Consider the following 22795-nt stretch of genomic DNA (forward strand, 5'->3'; position numbering starts at 1 on the left):
TTTTTTTACTTTTATGACGGTTGTGAGCAGCATGCAGATATGTAAATGTATTTCTTTTTAACTGTAGATTGTCGGCTTCTCAAACCTGAAATTCTGAAGTTGATTAACGAAGGAGAAGAGCCATACCTAAGAAGTGAAAACTCCTCAGTCAGTGAGTACAAAATATACCATGCTGTTTCATCTCTCAGTAGACATAGGACTATGCTACAAAGTTGAGGGAGTCTAGGTTATTGTGATTGACACTTTCTAGTAAAATAAGGCTTGTGAAATTCTGGAAACTGCTGGAGTTCACAACTTCTTACCCCGAATTGTGATAAATGCTCTTTTTGGTCGTATCTAAATGGTTAGGTTCGCAGGTGCCCCTTGAGAGTCCTGGAAGCACGCACATTCCAATATTAGAGCAATCTAATTGGCGAGGGGGCTTTTTACCCGTCGGCTGCCTCGCTCCAGTATGAGTAAGATTCTTTTGCAAGTCTCTTGGAAGCTTGCGCTCTGATTGGCTGGCTGCAACATGAAGAGAAATGTTATGGGTGTCATTACAGGAAGTGGGGACTTGGTCACTTGGTCCTGAATAGTAAAAAAAAAATAAAAAAATTAGTTAAAAGGGGGCAAAGGAGTAGGTCCTCTGCCTGACCTCCTGGACCTTGTTGGCGGGGGAAGGGAAACAAATATAGGGAAAAAAGTGTTTTGTTTTTTGGTTGCTGCGATCCAGCGTGCGCCACCCACTTAGGTATATGAAAGTCCTGCTGGAGCATATAGATCCGAATTGGCTCCCGAGATATTCCCACAAAATTGTGAAACCATTTATTTGCTTACAAAAACAAAAGGGTCGCATGAGTGTCTGTGGTGGGTTGCTTGCTAATGGGCGGTTGGCCTTTGGTTGACCCGTGGATAGTGGTCTCTCGCCAAAGGCCATACGTGACTGGGTATTAGCATAGTTAGTTTTGGTAATAAAATATGACTTTATGTTAAAAAAAAAAACTAGAAATTCCCAGAAAAATACGTTATAGTGATGTGAAAATGTCAGTTTAAACATAACATATTAAACATATAAAAAACACAGAAATGTTATAGTTAACTGAAGTAACTAACTCAGGCCCTCACCCTTTCACAGCGATGTCACTAATTATGTAATTTCAGATGACATCAGTGATGTTATCAATAATACCATAGAACATATCATGAGTGATATAATATGTGAGATTGTAAGCAGTGTGTTTTTTCAGTAATTATAGATAGGTATGTGATTCATCGAAAGGCCAGGATGGACATTTCACAATCAACAAAACTTTTCAAATGGGCCCGTATACACATTAACGTTTTTCCTAGCTATTTCGCTGAGGGTCAAGTTTATATTCACTTTGATCTTGATTTATTAATGTCTAACTAATCTTCACAGATCAACTCTCTTCCTTTGGTCAATGGACCATTAGTCGAATAGTTGATGATAATATTAACAATTAACTTCATAAAATAACCACATTCTCCGGTTAAGATTCAATAATTTTTTTTACGATCTAAAACTCAGTCAAAGTGAACGCTCATATGTACAAATTCACAGTGCAAACTCCATCAACTTTCATGGGAGAGAAATTAATTTATCATATACATTCAATTAATAGACTCATTCAACAATATAATGCATTAGGAGTGGATAAATGAAGAGACAAAAGGCATAATATATCATACATTTGCAAAGGATCTGCAAATAAGACAGAATAATAATTGCCCAGTGGTAAGAACAGGAAACCCAACCCACTGGCCGAAAGACTGGTGTTGGTCTCCTGATTAAGAATCAGGAGACAAAGAATATAGGACAGGATCAGGATAGGATAATACTTACTAAACTTCTCTAGAACCCAGATGCACCCAAACGCTTCCCTCTCTTACACTCTCTCCCTTCTCCATATTTCTACGCAATCTTCATTCTAACCAGGTTGTCTTTCAGGAATGAATCTTCCCAGTCTGTTCTCTTGTTTTCAGCAGCAGCTCTCGCCCACACCTCTCTCAGTAATAAGCAGCAATCTCAGCAGCATGCTCTTAACGCTTAATCTTTTGGTCACCTTAACCCCTTGCGTGCGGCGGGAATTCCCCGCCCATGCTGACTCCGCCTTGCGCGGGCGGAGTCATGACGGAACGGTTCCGTCATCAGCACAGCTCACCCGTAGCTGATGACGGAACTGCTCCGTCTTCAGCATGCAAGGGGTTAATTATAGTCTTCATTTCTGCATGTCCCACCCTTAAAAGTGGCAAATATCAGAGGATCATGGCCTGTGATTGGACATGATCAGGGGAGTTTTCATCACCCCACGCTGTCATGCTCAATTTCTTAACTAATTCTTTGTTAAGCAAAACCCTTCCCCTTTAGCTCATTTGTTATTCTGCCTTCTTATTTTCCCATGCGTTTGTTGTATCAATTAAAAAAAAACAATCAATAGGATTCTACAGTCGATAAACGCGTTCACACAACGACTTGCCCTTGGCAGCCTGTCAACGATCCGGTCAGCGAGTCACAATTTTATCACACCGCGCATGTCCCAACTAAAAGAAACATAAACAGATGTTAATTTCTCAAATATGTGATAGTCACTGTTCACCACCCACTTCTACACTATCCCATGTTAAAATCTCTTTTTTTAAGCAAAAGCATTAGCAGCAACAGCTTCTTAAATTTCAGGCAAGCATATGCCAGACACACAGTGCCTCAAGACATAAGGTTAGTAACTCTTGCGCACGCATGAGAGTTTTCCCTCTCAAACAGGTTAGTCATGTGGTTATTTACGTAGGTTTTGGTTTGCCCATGCGCAAAAGCGTATTTCGGTTTGAAGCAGGATTCGGTTGCGTTGCAAATTATTCTTTGTTATTTAAGTGTGCAAAAAGCTCTTTTCCCCATATGTGAATGTTATGCGCATGTTATTTTCAGTTCTTCTCTATTTCTAGGGATTAGTACTTGTTACTGAGAGATTGATCTGAGCAAATTTCATTTTCTTGAATCCTTGCTCCATCATATGCATACATGTAATATATATACACGTGTAGATTTACACATGTATATATTCACAATAAACACAAAGGTTAATCCTAAATTAGGCAAACTTTATTTATGTTTAATATACAAACCCAACTTAAAAAACCCAACCATTAGAAATTGTACAGTTCAAGTTATACCTTAAATTTATAAATTAAGCAGCACCTTCGCACCAATATGTCAAAACTCACATTTGAACTTGCACAGCACCATAATATTCACATAACTCGCACACCTCTGTACACAGTCTTCTCACCTCACTCTCCACACTACAATAACGATAACTCGCCCCTTCTCCATCCATTACCTATACCATTGCGTATTAAAGAAGTTGGAGCATGTGAAATCACTGCACTAATAACACAACATGTCAAATTGCACGTCAAATTAGATGATTTGCCTGAGCACGCTGTATGGTACAGTGGCGAGTTATAGTGCGCATGTTGAAACATCAGTTATAAGTATGACCTATATTAGTGTGAAAGCGGTGCTTAAATGATCCAATTAATGTATAACTAACTGTTCAATTTCTAATGTTTGTGTAGTTTAAGTTGGGTTTATATAGTAAAAACAAATAATGTTTGCTTAACTATAACTTATGTTTAACCTTTGTTTTTTTTTGGGTGAATTCCAATTGTTTTTGTAATGTTAGTAACAAATGTATAATATTGGTACAGTTTACTGTTCTGGAGGGGAGTATTATAATATGGAGTGTGGAACAATATGGTGGTGGATAGTGTGTCAAAATTTACTATTAGTATAGTATATCTTGGTATACTAGACTAGAATACAGTGGAATGTGGTTGATTGGAGTGGCATACACTAGAATGGCATACAGTGTAGCGGCGTAGAGTGGAGCTGCCTACAATGCAGTGGCGTATGCTGAAGTCGGATACAGTAGAGTGCCGTATATTGCAGTGGCATAAAGCTTAGTACTCTATACTGTAGTGGTATACAGTGGGATAGCATAAAGTGGAGTGTGGTAAAGTGGAGTTTTGTTTGGTAAATTTGAAGAGTGTATTCACGGACATTGTAGTATCGTTCCGTTGAGTAGTATAGAGTGGAGTGATGTAGTGACATATATTGGAATATTGTATGCTAACACTGCGAACATTCGAGTGGTGTACAGTGATTGTGGTAGAGTGAAGTGGTGTAAACAGGAATAGCGTACTCTGGAGTGGGGTACATTGGAGTGCGTTATGGTAGAGCGGCGTACTGTTCAGTTGTGTACAGTGAGCTTCCATAGGATCGACTGTGGTATAGTTTAGTGTTGTAAATTAAAATTGTTTAAAGTGTAGTGGCGTATATTGCAGGGCCGCACAGTGTTGTAGTGCATAGTGGAATAGTGTAAACTACAGTGGGGTACAGTGCAATAGCATATAGTGGAGTTCTATATAGTGTAGTGCCGCACAGTGGAGTAGCTTACAATTAAGTAGTGTTTACTGCAATAACCTTGAGTTTACCGTTGTTCATTCTTGAGACCTACATTGCAGTGGCATATAGTGGAGTAGCATACAGTAGAGGGTCTTAGAATTAAATAGGGTTAATTGTAGAAGCTTAAGAAGCATAGAGTCTTGTAACGAAGACTGTAGTGCTTTTGACTGGAGTGTCGCAGAATGTTACTTAAAAAAAAAACTGAAATATCATACAGTATATTGTGGTACACTGCAGTGGTGTATACTGCATGGTAGCAGAATTTATTAGTGTAGAGTCAAAAAGCATACACTGGAATAGCGTACACTCCAGTAGTGTACCATAAGGTGGGGCATACTATAGTAGCATATAGTGGAAATGCGTAAAGTGGTGTTGCGTACAGTGAAACTGTACACAGTTGGGAGCTGTATAGTGTAGGGGCATTAAGAAAAGTGGCATACACGAAAGTGTAATAGAATACAGTAGTGAACAGTGTAATAGGGTACAATATAGTGGTATGCACTAGAGTGGCGTACAGTGTAGTTGGGTGGAGTACAGTTGAGTAACGTACAGTGGTTTAGCGTAGTTTTTATTGGTGTACAGTAGTGTCATAAAGAAGCCTGGCATACTGTAAATAACTGAGAGTGCAGTGGGGTAAAGTCAGCTCATATGGACTGGAGTGGTGTAAAGCGGAGTGTGTAAATTAAATAAAAGGTACTGTAACATTGTATGGAAACATCGCAATGTTATGTCTTGCAAAATATCAATTATAGTATAGTATGAAACACAAACAGTTGAAACAACGGCTGACTGATGAGAAAGCACCTCGTTCACAAAATGTACAAAGAGAGTTCTGTGCACCACACATCCGTTATCAGCCGTTGTTTGGTACCACGGTCCTGCAGTTTAGAGAGATGATAGCAAGTGGAGAGGTGCACCATTAAAAGTCCAATAAGAAAACCAATATGTATAATCAAAGATCAAATGTTTCTTTTTTCTTCTTAAATCCAAAAACATAACCAACGTGTTTCGTTCCAATTACATTTAGAGCTTCATCAAGGTAATCTGTCAGATTATGTATAAAATAGAGTATGTATAGTTCCATCCAAATTGCATGGTATGTATATAAACCGATGTGAACTTAGTCATCATTCTCCTGATGTTGTGAAATATTTGGATTTAAGAAGAAAAAATAAAAAAATAACGTGTTCTTTGATTAGACATATTGGATTTACTTTGTAAAGGCAGTCACTAGCCAGTCAGCTAATGACTTGTCATCAGAAGTACCAACAAGCCACACTATTTCACTGTATGGCACTCTATGCCACTTTACTGTACACCATTTAATTCTATGATATTTCCTTGGACTGCACTCCACTCTATGTCTCTCAACTATATGCAGTTCCACTCTACACCTCTCCACTGTATGCACTGCATTATTCGCCACTCCATGTACCCAACTCCACTGTATGCACTGCACGGAATACCAATCTAGCCTACGAAACTCCACTGTACACTACTCTACTATATGCAATTTCGCTGTACGCCAATCCACTGTACACTACTCCATTGTATGCCACAACACTCAACTCTATTCCACTGTATGCCACTCAAATCTACTCTAAAACACCCTGCAACACTCCATTCTACGCTATTCCATTAAACACTACTCCACTGTATGGTATTCCAGTTTATGATGAATTGTACACCACTGCACTGTATGGCACTACACTGTGCGCTATTCCACTGTATGATACGCCATTTCACACCACTACAGTGTATATCGCTGCACTGTATGCGGCTCCACTGTACAACACGCTCTTCCACTCTCTATAATTGCAATCTATAAAGTTATACTGCACTTTATGGGTTTGTATGAGACTTTGCTTTACTCTGTCTACGTATGTGCCTCTGTCTAACTTGACAGTCCAGTTTGTGCCTGTACATTTCATTGTACAACATCTATTCCACTAAACATTATTCAGTACTCTACAATGCAGCACGTCACTCCTCTGTACGAGGCACCACTCCAATTAATAAGAGTTTGCTCGACTCAATGCTACGCAACAACACTCTAATTAAAGCCTCCTTTCTTTCCATTTTTACTGACATTTACAGATAAAGACAAAAAAACATTGATTTTCCTGTCTGTAATTATTTTCAAATGTGGCTGAAAAACGAAATTGGATTCTTTTTTGAGAAATTCCAACTGCTTTCCGTCGTGACTGCGAGGCCAATAGCTGTGCGGATTGACAGATAAGGGTTTAAACAAGTATTGGCAAAGCTCATAGATCTCGCCTTTAGGATCTATTCTTTTTGCCAATTATTTTATCCATGCCAACATAAAAAACATAAGGCACTCTCTCATAAGTTGTAATGGTTCACCTGCTAATTTTATATGTCAACTTTAGTTCAGATAATTTCATGAGCACCACTTTCTCTGAATATATTCTAACGTCCGTGAAAGTTCCAGTCCTCCCCGCCAGAGGTTTGAAAACCTTTTTGTCCCATTCCAGTTTGAAGACTGGTGCCATCTCCCTCTGGAAAATACCCCATGATGAGCTCACTGAAACTCCAGTTTGAGGGAAGAATGCCGAAAGGGGGCTTCTCTCAGGGGTTCATACCAACCCTGCTCAATAGATATACCATCTCCCTGTGGAAAGAGTGCCACCTGCAAGGATTCAAACTTGTGATCTGCAGGCCAAAACAGATTTCAGCGGTGAGTGTTAACTAACCAAGACCTCGTTCTAACTAAAATCAGATGTTCATGCAAGTCTGTACTGAAGGTACAGAGCACGGTCAGTGAACTTGAACACACAACCACCTCAGCCTTGGAAAACAAATATACGTGGGACACCCGCGAGCGGCAATCCAGACTCTGGAAGATAACGGGTCCTAGGAAACTCCTCTATCTTATGCCGCAGGGCGAGACCCGTGAACAACATCCACAATGCCTCAAAACTCCCTAGCCCATCTCCCACACCTGACCCTCCAGCTCCACTCATCATGGAGCGCACCTCGCTGTCGATGGTATCGGACGCGCATGAATCACAAGAGGAAACCACGATCTCCAAACAGGAAATATTATCGCTGCCTGAAAATGTAAAACGGGTAACATGGCAGGAGGTGTGAGAGACAGGAATGGTATCACTAGGTACAAAAGGAAGTCTGAGGGCTGTAATGTCTTATACTCTGCACGGGAACCTGTCAGAACAGCAAAATAAAAAAATAAAAAACACAACTTGTGGGTAGGTGGAAGCAGGTATGCAGTGACATGGGAGGAGGTGGGAGGGAGGAATACTGCATTAAAATGCAAGCAGCTGTGGGCACGAAGTTGAACGCAGGCAAACAGTAATTCGAGCAGGTAACAAATAAAAAAATAGTCCCCCAAAGAACAGATAAATGATCAAAATGTAAAGATATAATACTTGTTTCCTGCTCCATGGGAGGAAACAAAATACAACAATGATGGAATAAGAAAAAAGAATACCCAATAGCAAGCAAGACTTTTTTTAATGACAGCACAAGTAACAAATTAAAAGCTAATGGGTGGGCTGTAATCCTAGAAAGTGAATACAACATGCCTCAAAGAGGCAGCGCATGTGCTGCCTAGACTTCACCTAAAAACAAATGTAATTTTAGTAAAGCAGCTTAACGAGCAGTAGCTATGCGCTACCTTGATACTAAAATGTTAATTTTTTCACTTAAGTGCATTGATTAATCATTTGTGGGTGTTCCTATTATCGGAACCTATCGGGCGTGTCAGCATGAATGCACATTTATGGGCTACATAAATGTGGAAATATACTAGTTTGAACTCATTCATTCACAAAACCCAAAATAAAGATGGATAAATACAGAACATTAGCAAAAAAGAAATATGGGTAAATACAGACGGAAATGCCCAAAAAAGAAATACCATAAAACCGGGAGCCCTTACTATAATCCACTCCACACCACTCTTTGGCACACTAATACAATGTATTATACTTTAATCCACACTATGTTGCGCAACTCAGCTGAACTCTACTCCGCTGTATGAGACTTTACCTTGCTGTACGCCACTGTCCAACCATCCACTTTATCTCACTCTACTGTACTACACACTACTATACTCTATGCAACTCCATTCTACAACCCTGTACTACACTGTTTCCCACACTTACTTATACCTACTAGCCATCCTGGAGTAAAGGCCCTCAACCAGGACTCTACAGCCACCTCTGTCCAGAGCTTTCCTTTCAATCAGACTTTAGGTGTAACCCATCTCCTTGCAGTCAGCCTCTTGGACAGAGAGACCCTTTGGAACCTCCTCCGAAAACTACAGTGTGCCAGATAAACTCGTAAGAATCACCTACATTAGGCTACGGCAGGGACTGCGAAGTGTCCTACCACGATTCCCAGATGAACCGTAGGTGGTACTTCCGCTACAGGCCATACTGGTGTCAGCGGATGGCCGACATCTGGTTTCGCATCTTTACCGAACAGGCCATACTGGTGTCAGCGGATGGCCGACATCTGGTTTCGCATCTTTACCGAAATATACGCAGACAATGTGATAGCGGCGAGAATAGAGCACTACAACACTGGAGTGCAGATATTGGCAAGGAAATAACGGCGGGGCAGTGGATGTATTGCTGTGGCCTCACGGCTAGTGTCTCGCCTAGCTCAAGATAAAAGATTATACATTATAAGTTTTTACAGAGGATGTATTATACACCAGAGAAAAAGATGAGGTTTCGATTATCAGACCATGCTAGATGTGAACGTTGTGGATCGGAAGCGGCAGGCTTCCTACATGTGGCATGGGAATGCCCAGTTATATTTGACTACTGGACAAGGGTACATGTGGCGCTCCAAGAGATGGTTAAAGAGACGATTGCTAAAGATCCACTCACAATGCTGTTAGGATACACTATGCAGACACCTAGATCGGTGAGGAAATTAGTAGATGTAGCATTATTATTGGCAAAACGCAGAGTAGCGTGCAGATGGGGGAGAGGAAGAGCCCCGAAATGTAAGGATTGGTTGGAGGATCTGATTTATTGTCAGGATCAATATACAGTATATGCAGACACTCAGCCTGTGAACAGTAAGACTAAAGATATTTGGGGCCCGCTACGAGAATACTTGCTGGCCACCGCAGCTGCATCAAATGATGGGAGCCAGGTTGATGTCAGCGATGACACGGTCGGGCAGGAAAGGTAGCCAAACACTGCAAAGGCTGGCCTCTACATAGCCCTGGGGTATGGTCAGGAGGGCTCCTGGGAGACTGAATGAGTATGATTACCTGTGCCTATATTTGGCAATTGATTGCAGCATTGATGATCACTAGCGACGCTGGGGAGCTGTCTTGTAAATCTTTCCCCCTTCGCATTGTTTTATTATAATAGGCCTATCCTACCGAGTATTGGTTCTGAAGAATGGTGTGCCTTTGTACTGATACCTACCATATGTGCCTCTGTTGATGTATAAATACTGGATAATTCTGCAACTACAGACTTATGCTATATTCAAGTAGGACAAGGATGACGTTCCTCCCCTCCTCTAGTGCTGCTCATGTTAGGGTTACATGTTGGACACGTAAAACTTCGGGGACCTTTGTTAAATTTGTGCCATGCAATACACTGTATACGATGTATGCTAAAGTTCTTTTTTATGCTGCCGGACCTCCGGGATGTCGGTAATGGAACTGTGTACAATAATGATGTTGATGACAGTTTATACTAAACGCAGCTGGCCCATATGGTTGTTGGCATTGTGCAGTGTGAAATTGTGTTGGTGCAATAAAGGTCTTTAAAAACAAAAAAAAACAAAAAAAAAACGTAAGAATCATCAGGCACCGGAGGACTGGAGTCTGCGAGGGTTGTTTGCTCTTGCCTTTTCCCTTCCTGCTAGCCATAGACTAGATCTTGAAGACATCCACAGCAAGGAGAAGAAATGGGATCCAGTTGGCCCCTTGGATGCAGCATGATGACCTGGACTTTGCAGGCGACCTGACCCTTTTCTCCCATACCCATCTGCACATACAAGAGAAGACCAACAGGGTGTCAGCCACTTCAACCCAACTTGGCCTCAATATTCACATTGGAAAAACCAAGATCCTGAAGCCTAGACTACCAGCAAAACTGCAGTTCTTGCAGGCGAAGCACTGGAAGAAGTCGAGGCCTTCACCTACCTGGGTTGTATCATAGACAAGCGGGGCAGCACAGATGCGATGTCAAGGCAAGAATCGGCAAAGCAAAGACTACCTTCATTCATATAAAGAAGATCTGGAACTCCAAGTCCCAATGTCTCAAACCAAGATAAGGATTTTTATCACCAACGTAAAATCGTTTTTCCACTGTATCCTACTACATTCAACTGAACTGCCACTATACAATACCCCACTCTACCAACACTCAACTGTATGACACTCAGCTTTTTTTCACTGTACAACACTACAATTGACAAGACCGTAATAAACAACATTCAGTACTATAATTTGAAACACATTTTAAATAAACTCATAAAAACATTTAAATTCCATGAAAAAAGCAAAGGTAAGGTATAAGTTAGAGCTAGTAAAACGTTTGTTATTGTTTTCTATACAAACCATTCTTTCGAAAAGAAATATTTTTATTGGATTTTTCTTTGGAACAATTCATGATACACAACATCATGCTTATCAACAATGCTACATGGGATTCAACTTGCAGTCATATATCGGTACGATTGTGCATTACAGAAGCAGCATGTTCCCCATAGTTAAGCCTTTAGAGGTCAGAGGATCCTCTTCCTGTATCTGTATTTAGTCAGAGATATCACATTGAGAAGGGCCCATCCATCACCCCTGTGTCTATATCGTAATACCTGAGCCAGGGACCCCATACTTTACTGAACTTCTTGGGGCATCCTCTTGCCTTGTATGTTACCCTCTCAGCCACCATATAAGGGTCCATCCCTACTTTGCAGTCCATGGGGGTGGGTGACTCGGGGGCTCCCCAATGCCTGGCCACGTCTCGTTTTGTGACTGCAAGGCCCACATTGCTAAAAAGGAGGTCACTCTGGGTACATCTACTTCCGTGGATATTCCCAGTAGGAAACATTTAGGGTCTGTTATCAGGCCCATGCCCAATATTCAGTTAAGTTCCTCAACCACAGTAGACCAATATGTGCTTATCACAGAGCAGTGCATAAATGACCCATTCTGATCACTGCATCTTGACAGTTAGGTGTCTCTGCTCTACCAAATCTATGTAAACTGGCCTTGTCATAGTATACCCTATGTAGCACCTTAAATTGGATTACTTCTTGGTGGGACTTAATCGCCACGCCCCTTGTTTGTGTTGTCTAGTTCGCCCACCTCGTCCTCCCATTTCATTTGAAGTTTCATCAGGGTATCTAGGACATTGTTAGGAATCGTCTTATACATCCAGGAGACAGCTCTTCCAGCTATCTCACGTTGAAGGAGCTGTCCTTTTAGTGGTGCATATTTGGAAGGTCATCTGCCACTGCCTTCCAGGCATGATGTTTTTGTAAATACTTAAAATATTGGGTTTTGTGTAGTTAGTATTCCTGTTGTAGGGAACTAAGCGGAATCAATGCACCCTCCTTTATTAGGTAAACCAGCTTAGAGATTGTGATTGTGTACCGTGGCCCAAAACCTTACAACGTCTTAAATTCCTGCAAACGTTTCCCCACCCATAGAGGTGTCTTCCGTTTTAACCTCTTGTCCCACTTCGTCATCCTCTTCACCCCTTTCTTGGTATCAATGGGCTTCTGGGTTGCTGTCAGTACGTTCTTTGACCCTTTCTTCCATACAGGTAATGTAGATATGAAGGTGTCTGGAACTGGGTCTTCTCCAGCGCAATGTTGGGTGATCCCTGCACATATACCCACTGGGGAGGAAAATGCCCCCATTATATTGATTCCTCTGCAATGTCCCCAGTGCCAGTCTTGGGTTACCCTTTTTCCATACTAGTGTTCGAACTTCGTCATCTGTTCTGGCAAACACGTCTTCTGGGATCTTATGGTAGTGTGTATAGGAGTTTTGGGAGTGTAACCATTTTATGCATGGCCGCCCGCCCTAACAGTGTCCGAGGCTGCGTTCTCCACCTTTTATCATCCCAGTGGTAATCTGTGTATATTATGGTCTAGGCTAACTTCTTTATTTGCAGTCACGTAAACACCCAAATATTTGAATCCTTGCTTGTCCAGTCACAATAGTCCGGGACAGTCTTGGTCGGTAAAGGGGCCTCCCACCGGGTATAGACTAGTCTTGTCCTAATTGATGCGGTGAACCGCATAAGCCCCACGGTTTTCAAATATCTGTAAGATAACAGGTAAAGCCTCATTTGGTTTCGTGACATATAGAAGGATATATTCTGCATACAATGATATCCGTTAAAAACTCTTTTCCCCCTCCCATGTTTGAAATCCACATAGTTCCAGGTGAGTTCTAATTAATCAGGCTAGGAATTCCAACACAAGTAAAATAAAAGAGGCGATCGGGCACCCCTGCCTCCTGCTCCTTTCTGTGAGGAATGTAGTGATAACTCACCCCCTTCACCCTGACTCTTGCAAATGGGTTTTTTATAAAGATCGATCCAAGCAATAAATTTGGGACCAAACTCGAATTTTATAAAAAGCGGGTTTAGGAAAGGCCAATTGATGGCATCAAATGCCTTTTCGGCATCTAATGACAGGAATATGTGGAATTCTTTCCTATTTTGAACCACCTCCCGCCAGTTATAAAGTCAGCAGAAGTTGAGCCTAGTCGATCTTTTTGTCATTCAGCCCGATTGGTCCAGGTGTATTAAGTTACTGATCCCCGAGATGTGTCTGGTGACTAATATGGTAGCCAGGATTTTTGTTTCAATGTTTAGGAGGGAGATCGGACAGAATGAACTGTATTATATTGCCGCCTTGCCTGGTTTATGAATCACTGCGATAGTGGCGCTGCGAAGGTCCAGCGCAGGTGCATCTGTCTTTTTAGCTTCACTGAACATCTTGAGCAAATTTGGAGGTAAGAGTAAGGCGTTCCTTTTAAAAAGTTCAGCCGATATGCCATTAGGGCCTGGGTTTTTCCCTGTCTTTAAGTTGCCAATGGCTGCCAACACTTCTGATAGGCCCACATCCTCTTCTATGACCCGTTGTTTTTCCCCCGACAGGGTTGGGATTGATACCGCATCCTGGCAGTTGTCTATTTGGGTGGTGTCAACCAAGGGCTAGGCCTTGTAAAAGGCATGACACAGGAAACCCTGTCTTTTCATGTAATCTGAGACACCCACCTGGCCTGTGTGGCTTACCTACCCAGCCAAGCTAACAGTCGCCGCCTCGCTTTATCACTGGTGTCATATTAACAATGTTGTGTGGATAAGATCATAGTTCTGGCTTCTTGATGCGCCAGTGTCTTGTATTCTCTGCGGGTTATCGCGATCTTTCGCAATATGGCGGGATCTGAGTGTGCCCTTGGTCCGCCCTCTAACTCTATAAGTATCTGTTCCAGTTTCTCCACATCCTGCACTTCCTTTTTAGGTTGAACCTAGAGTCAGCACGCATGCACTGCTCTGTGAGACATGCTGTATCAGAGTATGTACTTGAAGCCCTGCCCACATTTGTCATTGGCTTATGTCATGGTCCTTCGTAAATGCTAGCTTGTTATTGGTGAATGGGCTTGTTAGTCACTCCTTATTACCACCTTGTCTTCATTTGTAACCTCCCATGAGAACTGGCCCTTTTACTTCTGTTGTTACATGGTACATCTTCTTTAGTCTGGAAGCACAATTTTATTTAATGCCTTTCTCCTGCTGCAGGCAAGACATGCTTTCTTTCAACATTCAGCACCATGCGCTCTTTCACTTTTAAAGCAGCCCAGGACAATCGCGGATGCTTCTTTTCAATGAAATAGGTTTCGCTAAAAATGTTAGAGGCTTAACCATGTGTTATCAACATCTCTGTTTCAGTCTTTCCTTAGGTGAGGGTGGGCATGCGTCACTCACAGGGTGGTGAAATGATTTAAACAAAACCGGTCTAGTCACACGCCCAAACACCTGGCTCACTTATCAGAGCCTTCAAGTGAAATTATGAATTACATAATTAGGAGTTGGCATTTGAGTTGATTTGTTTTGTTTAGGTTGAGCATTCCTTCCTTTACCACCTACAGAAGGTGAAACAAACAAAAATGACGGCTATACATACCTCCCTGCAGCAGTGAGACACTTTACATGTGACCTTTTTAATATAGCAGCAGCAACTTCTCAACACTGCTCACTAGGGATCTCTAGGAGCAGCTTGCGGTACTGCACCTAGACATACAGTGCTGGTGCCTTGCTCACTAGGGACCTCTAGGAGCAGCTTGCGATAATGCACCTAGACATGGAGTGCTGGTGCCTTGCTCACTAGCGACCTCTAGGAGCAACTTGCTGTACTGCACCGAGAAATACAATGCTGGTACCTGGCTCACTACGCAAGCATTTGCAATGCACTAGGTCTCGCATTAGTCAAAGTATGAGCTATTGCCATTGCATTATTATTTACAACGTCAATACCTCAAACTATCAGTAATGCGAGACCTATTGCATTGCAAATGCTTGTTCTTTCTGTGGGCTATGTTATTCTGTGCCCTATCCATGAGTACTACTTTAGATGCCTCTCAGAGGACCAGTGTGACACCACAGTGGTTTTCATTAAAATACAGTTCCATATCTACTCTGATTTCCCTAGTCATCTGTTGTTCTTGCAGTTTCAAGGTGTTCAACCTCCAGATCTGTCTTATCCTACGTGTTCAGGCCTGACTGTAAATCAGAGTGGGGAGTAATCGAAAAGTCCCCAGAGCCAAGTATTTGGCTCTGTCTAACCTTCATCCTCACCAGCCGGTGCAAAGATATAGTCCAGTCTGGCGAACACCCTGTGTGCTCCTGAGTAGTAGAAGTACATATGGTCAGTGAGGTTATGTCTGCGCCAAAGGTCTGAAAGCCCTACAGTGTCTGCAAAGCTCGCCAGGGCTGTCTGCTTCTGAGGGACCCTTATTGGGCTAGTGCGGTCTAAGGTAGGATCCATAACATTGTTAAAGTTGCCCTCAATAAAGTGAAGGGAGAAGCAGGCCACCAACAGCAACCCTGCCTCTAGGGTTGTCTTTTAGAATCTCAGGGAAGCATACACACTGACCAGGGTAATGTTTCTCATTCCCCCCCGAGTCTCTCATTCCCCCCTGAGTCCCTTCACTGTCACGTAAGTCTCATTTGAGTCCACCTATATTTTCTGTATATGGAATGGGCGTGCTTTCCTGATTTGGATGGCCACAACGGAATCCTGTGGTGAAACTGCATGTGCTAATGTTATGAATGCTCCCCTTCCCAAGAAACTGCAGTGAAAGCCTTGTAGATATGCCTCCTGTAGGAGTTCAAGTCTTAGGTTGCAGTGAAGTTAGCTACATTATCAAGGGTTTTATATCGATTCCTTAATGGGGGTGTTATTATTTTATCACTGTAGATCCCAAGCACGTCCTGTGTGCATTGACCTTCGTTATTATTTCTCACGTTTGTTCATAGAAGGTTGTTGTTTACAACAAGTAAGCAATTAGATTTTGTTTGAATAGGGTGCTGGTATTAGGTTTGCATTTGGTGTAATCTTTGTGATCACTATCCACGCTGGTTCATTGAACATTGTGGTTCACTTCTGTTTGAATGGCATGTTGGCACGAGGCGTTTCGTGTTTTGATAGGTGTCTCCATTTGCTAGCTCTGCATTCTTTACATGTCTTTTCTCTGATTCTTGGTTAACATGTTGGGTCATTATCACTTTTGCGTTACTCATTCTGTTTACCTCCTCATTCTCACTATTTTCAATAAACTGTTGTATCATCTTTTGCCATCGTCTCCTCCATGCATATTTGCTGTTGAGGTACTTATCCCTGTATATTATACAGCATCACTTCTCTTACCCATTGAGTTTTATTCTTTTGTATTCATAGAGGCCCCTGAAGAAGGGATTTGAATATCCCAAAAATGCATTGGGCATCACCATCAACAAAATGTTAAAGAACCTTGTAATATTGTAGACCGACCAAGAATTATTGTATAAAATCCTTTGAAATTAGTTGGATATTGTTACAACTGACTGTACAAGTTTTGGTTTGCTTAAATATGTCGAACATATAATCAATTCTTCATCCAATAAGCATTGGAATGGAATGTGAAAATCTCATATGGTGAAATTCGTACAATTTAGTAATAGGTTAATGATATGTGACGTTTTATTCATGCTGGGCAACTAGGTATCAAGTGAAGAGTCACTTGTTCATTCTCTACCTCCTGTAGGAGGACCACATTAGGTTTGTGTGTCCTATTGTAACTATTTTATCATATCAAAGGGGGGAGAAAGAAGAATCTGTGATTCATTCAGCTTCCTTATGCAAATACCAAAAGAAATCAAGTGGGGAATGGATCACTTGTCCTGCGTAACCAGGGTTTTTAAAATGTTCGTGTAATATACCGATAAAAAACCCTCATTCACGTACAGAGGTGGGTGTGGCAGTATATCTTGGTTCTCCGCCTGACTCTTTAAAAACATGATAGCACCATCATAGGGTTAGTTCTTATGCTTCCTCCACCCAGAGGTGTACTCCTGGTTAGAGCAGTAGTGATCAGTGATAAAGGGGTTCTCATGTGGTGAGTCTCAAAAAAAGATGAAAAATATTAAAATAATCGGATAGCCATATTAGAGTTTTAATAGGTCTGGGTTCGAAGTTTTATGAAAAATAGTCTTGTGCGTAGGGGGGATTATTAGGGATCTCCTGCACTTCAGTATGTCCATAAAATGGTCGACATGTTTCAGCCTGAGCGTTTGCCCATGCGGGTCAGGTGGGCTTTCCTCAGGACCTAATGCCAGGCTCTATGGCCAACCTGCGCAGCGAATGCACAGTGTGATTTAACCATCTGTTTGGGGTTGGCCAAAGGCCAGGTCCAAGACCGTGCAGGTGCGAAAGTTGGTTGCATATGGGGCTTGAGAGAAGCACTTGGCTACGCGTTGTGACCTACCATCACAGTACATGGTATGGCCAAAGGTCTTGCTCAGAAGGGTTTGGTCACTTGAAGAGGGGATTGGAGGAAGGGTGCTCCAATACAGTTATTGTTGTGAATCATTTAAAAAAACTGTATTCTTTTGATTATGGTTAGTTTCACAAACCAGAAAACGTTCATGTGCCATGGAAACCATGACTCGCATGTGTCTCAGCCCACCTGAACCATGGCCAGCGTTATCGTATCTTGGGACCGAGGCTGAGGGATAGCAATCCACTGGCTTACCCCACCCCTCTCCATATCTCATACAAAATCCCTTGGGCTAGATGTCTGCTTTGTGGGTTCAGCTTACAGAAGTGTCTTCACGCTAATTAACAGCTTACGGTAGTTCATTGAAGGCATGTGAAGGGCTGAATGATTCAGTACTGAAGCAGAAAAGGTTATTTAACGTAAATTAATGTGGGAACTTGCTTTCTTCTCCAGTGAGAAATTTACTTATAAAAGTCAGAGTATCTAAAGCATATGCAACTCAGAAAAGCATTAGCACTCTTCCACGGTTTTGATTTTGAACGAAACCCTATAAATGTGATGAATGTGAGAGTAGTTTCAGATTCCTGTTGGAACTTCATGTTCATTCACGATGTCACACAGGGGAGAGACCATTTAAGTGCACATTCTGCAATAGGAGCTACAGCCGGAGTGCGCAGTTGAAAGAACATATGAGAGTTCACACAGGTGAAAGGCCTTTTGAGTGCCATGTATGTGGCAGTACGTTCATGTACTACTCTTCCTTGAGAAATCACTTGATAATACACAGTGAACTCGAATCATATTGCTAATGTAAATGTGGGAACTGCTTTTTCACTTGTTACTAATGTAGATAGCGTTCAAAATTGTATATAGTCGAGTTGCCAAACTTTTTTTCCTTTTGGGAAAAATACTTAGATTTTATTGAACTAGTGCAATTATTATTTATATCTTTAATTGTTTTGAAAATGTGGTTCTAGCTTAAAGCCGTGTATTCTGTGACGCACTGTAACACTGTTTTCTTTTAATCCAACAGAGGCTAGTCATATGGCTAAAAGAAGGATGCATACAGAGTCAAGTCCAGCCACATTCAATATTCACAGTTCATCCATAGACTCCTTTGGTGTGGCTCATTGTTCGAATGTTGCAACATCTTTGAAAAGCGAGGGTGGAGCAAAGAGTTTTTCATCGTTGGATAGGAAGCCTTTAGAATGGAACCTCAGAAAGCTGCCTGTTATTGAAAAGAAAATCAGTAACTTCAGGCTAAGAGAGCAAATTGTACAACTAAGGACCCAAACTGAAGGACGACCGCACAAATGTACCGAATGTGAAAAAAGCTTTTATAAAAAGTCGCATCTTACAGCTCACAAAAAAACACATGAAAAAAAGTCCCTGCAAATTTGTATCAAATGTGAGCAAGGAGTGTGTATTTGTAGTGCTGAAGGAGATGTCCCAACGAAAGGTCCCAAAGGAAAACGGCGCTATAAACGTAAAAGATTAAAGAAAAGTATTAGCACTCTTCCACGGTTTGGATTTCGAAAGAAACCCTATAAATGTGATGAATGTGAGAGGTGTTTCAGTTTCCTGTCTGAACTTCATGTTCATTCACGATGTCACACAGGGGAGAGACCATTTAAGTGCGCTTACTGCAATAGGGGCTACAGCCGAAGCGCGCAGTTGACAGAACATATGCGAGTTCACACAGGTGAAAGGCCTTTTGAGTGCCATGTATGTAGCAGTACGTTCATGTACTACTCTGCCTTGAGAAATCACTTGATAATACACAGTGAACTCAAACCATATCGCTGTGCTGAATGTGGGAACTGCTACAGCCGCAGTAGAAGCCTCATAATCCATCAGAGAACACATACAGGAGAAAAGCCATACACCTGCACTGAATGCGAGAGAAGCTTCAGCCACATCTCAAACTTTCTTATGCACCAGAGAGTTCACAGAGGGGAGAAGCCATATTCAAAAAAGAAAAAACAAGAGGCTGCAGAATAAATCTCTGTTCATACTAAGTTGAAGCATCACTTGGCGCCCGGCATAAAAATCTGCAAAAGCGAATATGAGTTGTCAAAAGGAAAAGAAGAGACTATAGCATTTTTTTTAAACATGATGGATAGCCAGACAAACACAGTAGTTGAAACACTTCTTCTCTGACCTGTGACCTGCTGTAGACAAATCAAAGTGGAGCATAATAGTACACAAGCTGGGTGCTTTTTCTCACCTCCATGTCTTCTTTATATACTTTCATAGTGAATCAAATAATTTTTTTAATTGAGGATGTTTCATATGTTGATTGAAAGACAATACTTTCTTTTGCAGTTCTGGTTCAGTAAATATGGAAAACACTTAGTTCACCTGTTTAATGGTCAATTAGATTGTCTTGTGACATTTGAAATCTTAATAATGCAAAGACAATTTGAGTGGTAATAGCATTCTGCTGAAGGCGTGCTCTCTTACCTTATCCCACTACATTAAAACATTTTAGCCAACAGTGTAGTCATCTGCGAGGATCAGAGGTGGAAAGTAGGGGAACCTCTGGATCATGACACTGGCAGCTATTTCTATGCTGAATCCCTCGGAAACTTGCTGAATTTGTCATGGTGTCATTTTCAGACACGGACATAACTCAGCAGTGCCTGCATTTCGTTTGGAGCAGCAACCTACAGGCAGCGAGGGGACCTTCTTATTGCTGGACCTAAAACAAAGGCCTAATTTAAAGGGTCATCAGACTTTTTTTCAAGTGTAATAATGGCTGGGAGCCACCTGGAGCCGAACCCCTAGATGCAAAAGGAAACAAAGGCACACAGCTTATCATTTCACAAGTATTTTTGAAAAATTATTACTGTGAGGCTGTTTTTTTTTTTACTTTGTTCAACCCACTATGTAAGAGGTGTGTATGCACTGTAAGAATGCATGATTTATCTGGGTGTATGAGTAATTACCCACATAATGATTTAAAAAGCACCTACGTTAAAAAAAAAAAGAAAATTCATAGCGCTACTCATCTTAATGCAAACTGTCAGAGCTCTTTAAATCACACCGAGAGGCACGGTACATCAAAGAAGTGTGTAATTCAATGTCCAGGATATGTAACATTAGATAACGAGGCTTATAAGTTGTAGGAATCGCATATCGTCTGTACCTGTAGACATTATATGATAAGAATGGTCATGAGAAACACAAAGGATATAAAACGTAATGCAGTGATTGTGGTTGCCTGCACTGAAATGGCTTTAATTCTTCACAAAAGTAACCCTTCTTTGCAATCTTAGAAGAACAACAGATTGAGAAAGAAAACAGTAAGGCTCTAAACCAATGACCTGCAGTTTGCATGCAGCTCTTTGACGTTGGTAAATAATTATTGTGCTGTAATATATGAACTGGAAGTAGCAAAATAATCTGTGTCAAAAGCAGTGGCCCACTTACCTATCTACATAAAATAAACCTCTGTGATCTGCATGTTACACAATGTACTTTGCAGCCCTCTAAGCTACTTTGGCAGTCAACACTGTGACTGGACAAAACACTGAACTCTCCATGAACTGTGATAACCGCGAGAGTTCCATTACCAAGCTTATAACCCCACTCACAATTGCTGGGCACACAAAGATCTCTGCAGCAGGTCTCTTAACCCTGTGGGATATTTTAAAATGCATCCTCTTTGTGACTTGTAAGCTAGAAAAGATTTAGTCGCCTGTCATTATTGCCAATTTCTTTGCAGCAAATGGTTGTAAAGTAATTTGACTGACTACTTTTCCAGCTTCCCCACTCATGACTCCACTTCCTTTCCTCTGCCAGATCTTGAACCCCAATGTATGGGGTTCTAGGGTATTTTTTTCTTCAATTCCAGAATTGTCTATAGTGTAGAGACCTTTTAATGCAATATACTGGTAACTTCAGTTTTAGGGACAAATGTAAACATTTCTAAACGTTGGCCTTGTAGAATGCAAAATAGGTGTGCAGCACACAGTGATGATTTGGATTGTAGTACCTGCTGTTTGCAGAACACATACCCCAGTTATCGGTTTCCATGTTCAGTAACATCCATGTTATAAACGTATTGCAGGGGCAGAAATGCCAGGTTGGGTTTGCTTTTCAGGCCAGTTTAGTCAGCCTGATGTTGTGTATCAGGAGTCGACCCCTATAACTACTGTCTGCAAAATATTTAGTATTAGTGGAAGGCCGCAGACATTTCTGACTCTACACAACATGAGTGTTGACTGCTAAAAAGTTACAGTGACTTCACCCCTAAGGAGTATAAAATAATCTGCAGATTACATATGCAAACGTACTGTTAATAGAAATGTGCCAATTTCTTTGAACTGTATATAGAAATATATAGGGCATAAGAGATTTGGCAAACCTTTATTGCATCATTTCAAGTGAGGTATCACATATTAGAGTCTTTGGTGCTGTAAGAACAGGTCCTGAATAACACGTTTTGATTTGTTTTAAAACACTAAACTTCCACTGATACTTTGAGTTGTTCACCCTTATTCCTGGAAGAGCTTTTACCCACATGTATCATAAAGGTTAATAATGGCATTGCTACATTTGTTCTGCCTCTTGATACGGCCAAGTTTTATATTTCTGTGGATGAAATCCACTTGAAGTCATTGTTTTGCCTGGAGCCTTGCGAATAAAAAGATTAGGCCATTTCATCCATGGCTAGGACAGATATTCTGTCATGTAGTATCATGGTTGCTGAATAATAAAGACACCTTTCTATAACGCATTTGAAGTTTCACTTATTTCTTCAATCTGAATCTGTGTTTCACAATAAGCCACTTGTAGTAGATTTGTTACCCACATATAGCTGGTTCTATCACTTGGTTGCTGTAATCAAAATGTGTACAAGCTTGTAGGTCACTGGTTTACATTTTGGCAAAGTTGACCCAGTCTTTCATCCTTCTTAGTAAAAAAAATAATTGCATATCTATTCTCTGTAATCTAAAATTCTTTGGATGAAATCATCAAATGCGAAGTAGCTCATGATCTAAATCTTTTGCATAATTTAATCCTTCCAAAGCTTATTATATGTTGCCCTTTATCCACCAAATCACTTAGCACTTTTCTATTTTACTAGGACAAGGAAGGCCAGCAGGTTCATTGGACGAATTCAGCTCTTGATATATCCATCAAGTGGTGTGAAAGCAGAATTTCTTGACCAGGCACAAACCTCATTGGTGCTTCTGTGAATTCAGGATTAAAAGGTGTATTCTTTTTTCAAAAGAGCAACAACATTAGTTATAATCCACTTGGTGAGGAAGTGTTCCAAAATATTTAATTTGATTCTACGTCCTTTCAATTTACAA

General features: G+C 41.2%; 1 protein-coding gene across 1 annotated transcript in view; it reads left to right on the forward strand.

Annotated features, from left to right (window-relative positions):
• Positions 1-22208, forward strand: part of LOC147697206 (zinc finger protein 425-like) — an 87188-nt gene extending 64980 nt beyond the window's left edge. Inside the window, exons 4-5 of the mRNA XM_086934274.1 lie at positions 68-151; positions 18508-22208. Of these exons, the coding sequence (XP_086790400.1) occupies positions 68-151; positions 18508-19475 (1052 nt within the window). The 3' untranslated portion in view covers positions 19476-22208. The remainder of the gene's footprint in view (positions 1-67; positions 152-18507) is intronic.
• Positions 22209-22795: the final 587 nt, after the last annotated feature.

The sequence above is a fragment of the Lissotriton vulgaris genome, chromosome 8 (assembly GCF_964263255.1).
Source record: "Lissotriton vulgaris chromosome 8, aLisVul1.2, whole genome shotgun sequence".
In the NCBI taxonomy this organism is placed as follows: domain Eukaryota; kingdom Metazoa; phylum Chordata; class Amphibia; order Caudata; family Salamandridae; genus Lissotriton; species Lissotriton vulgaris.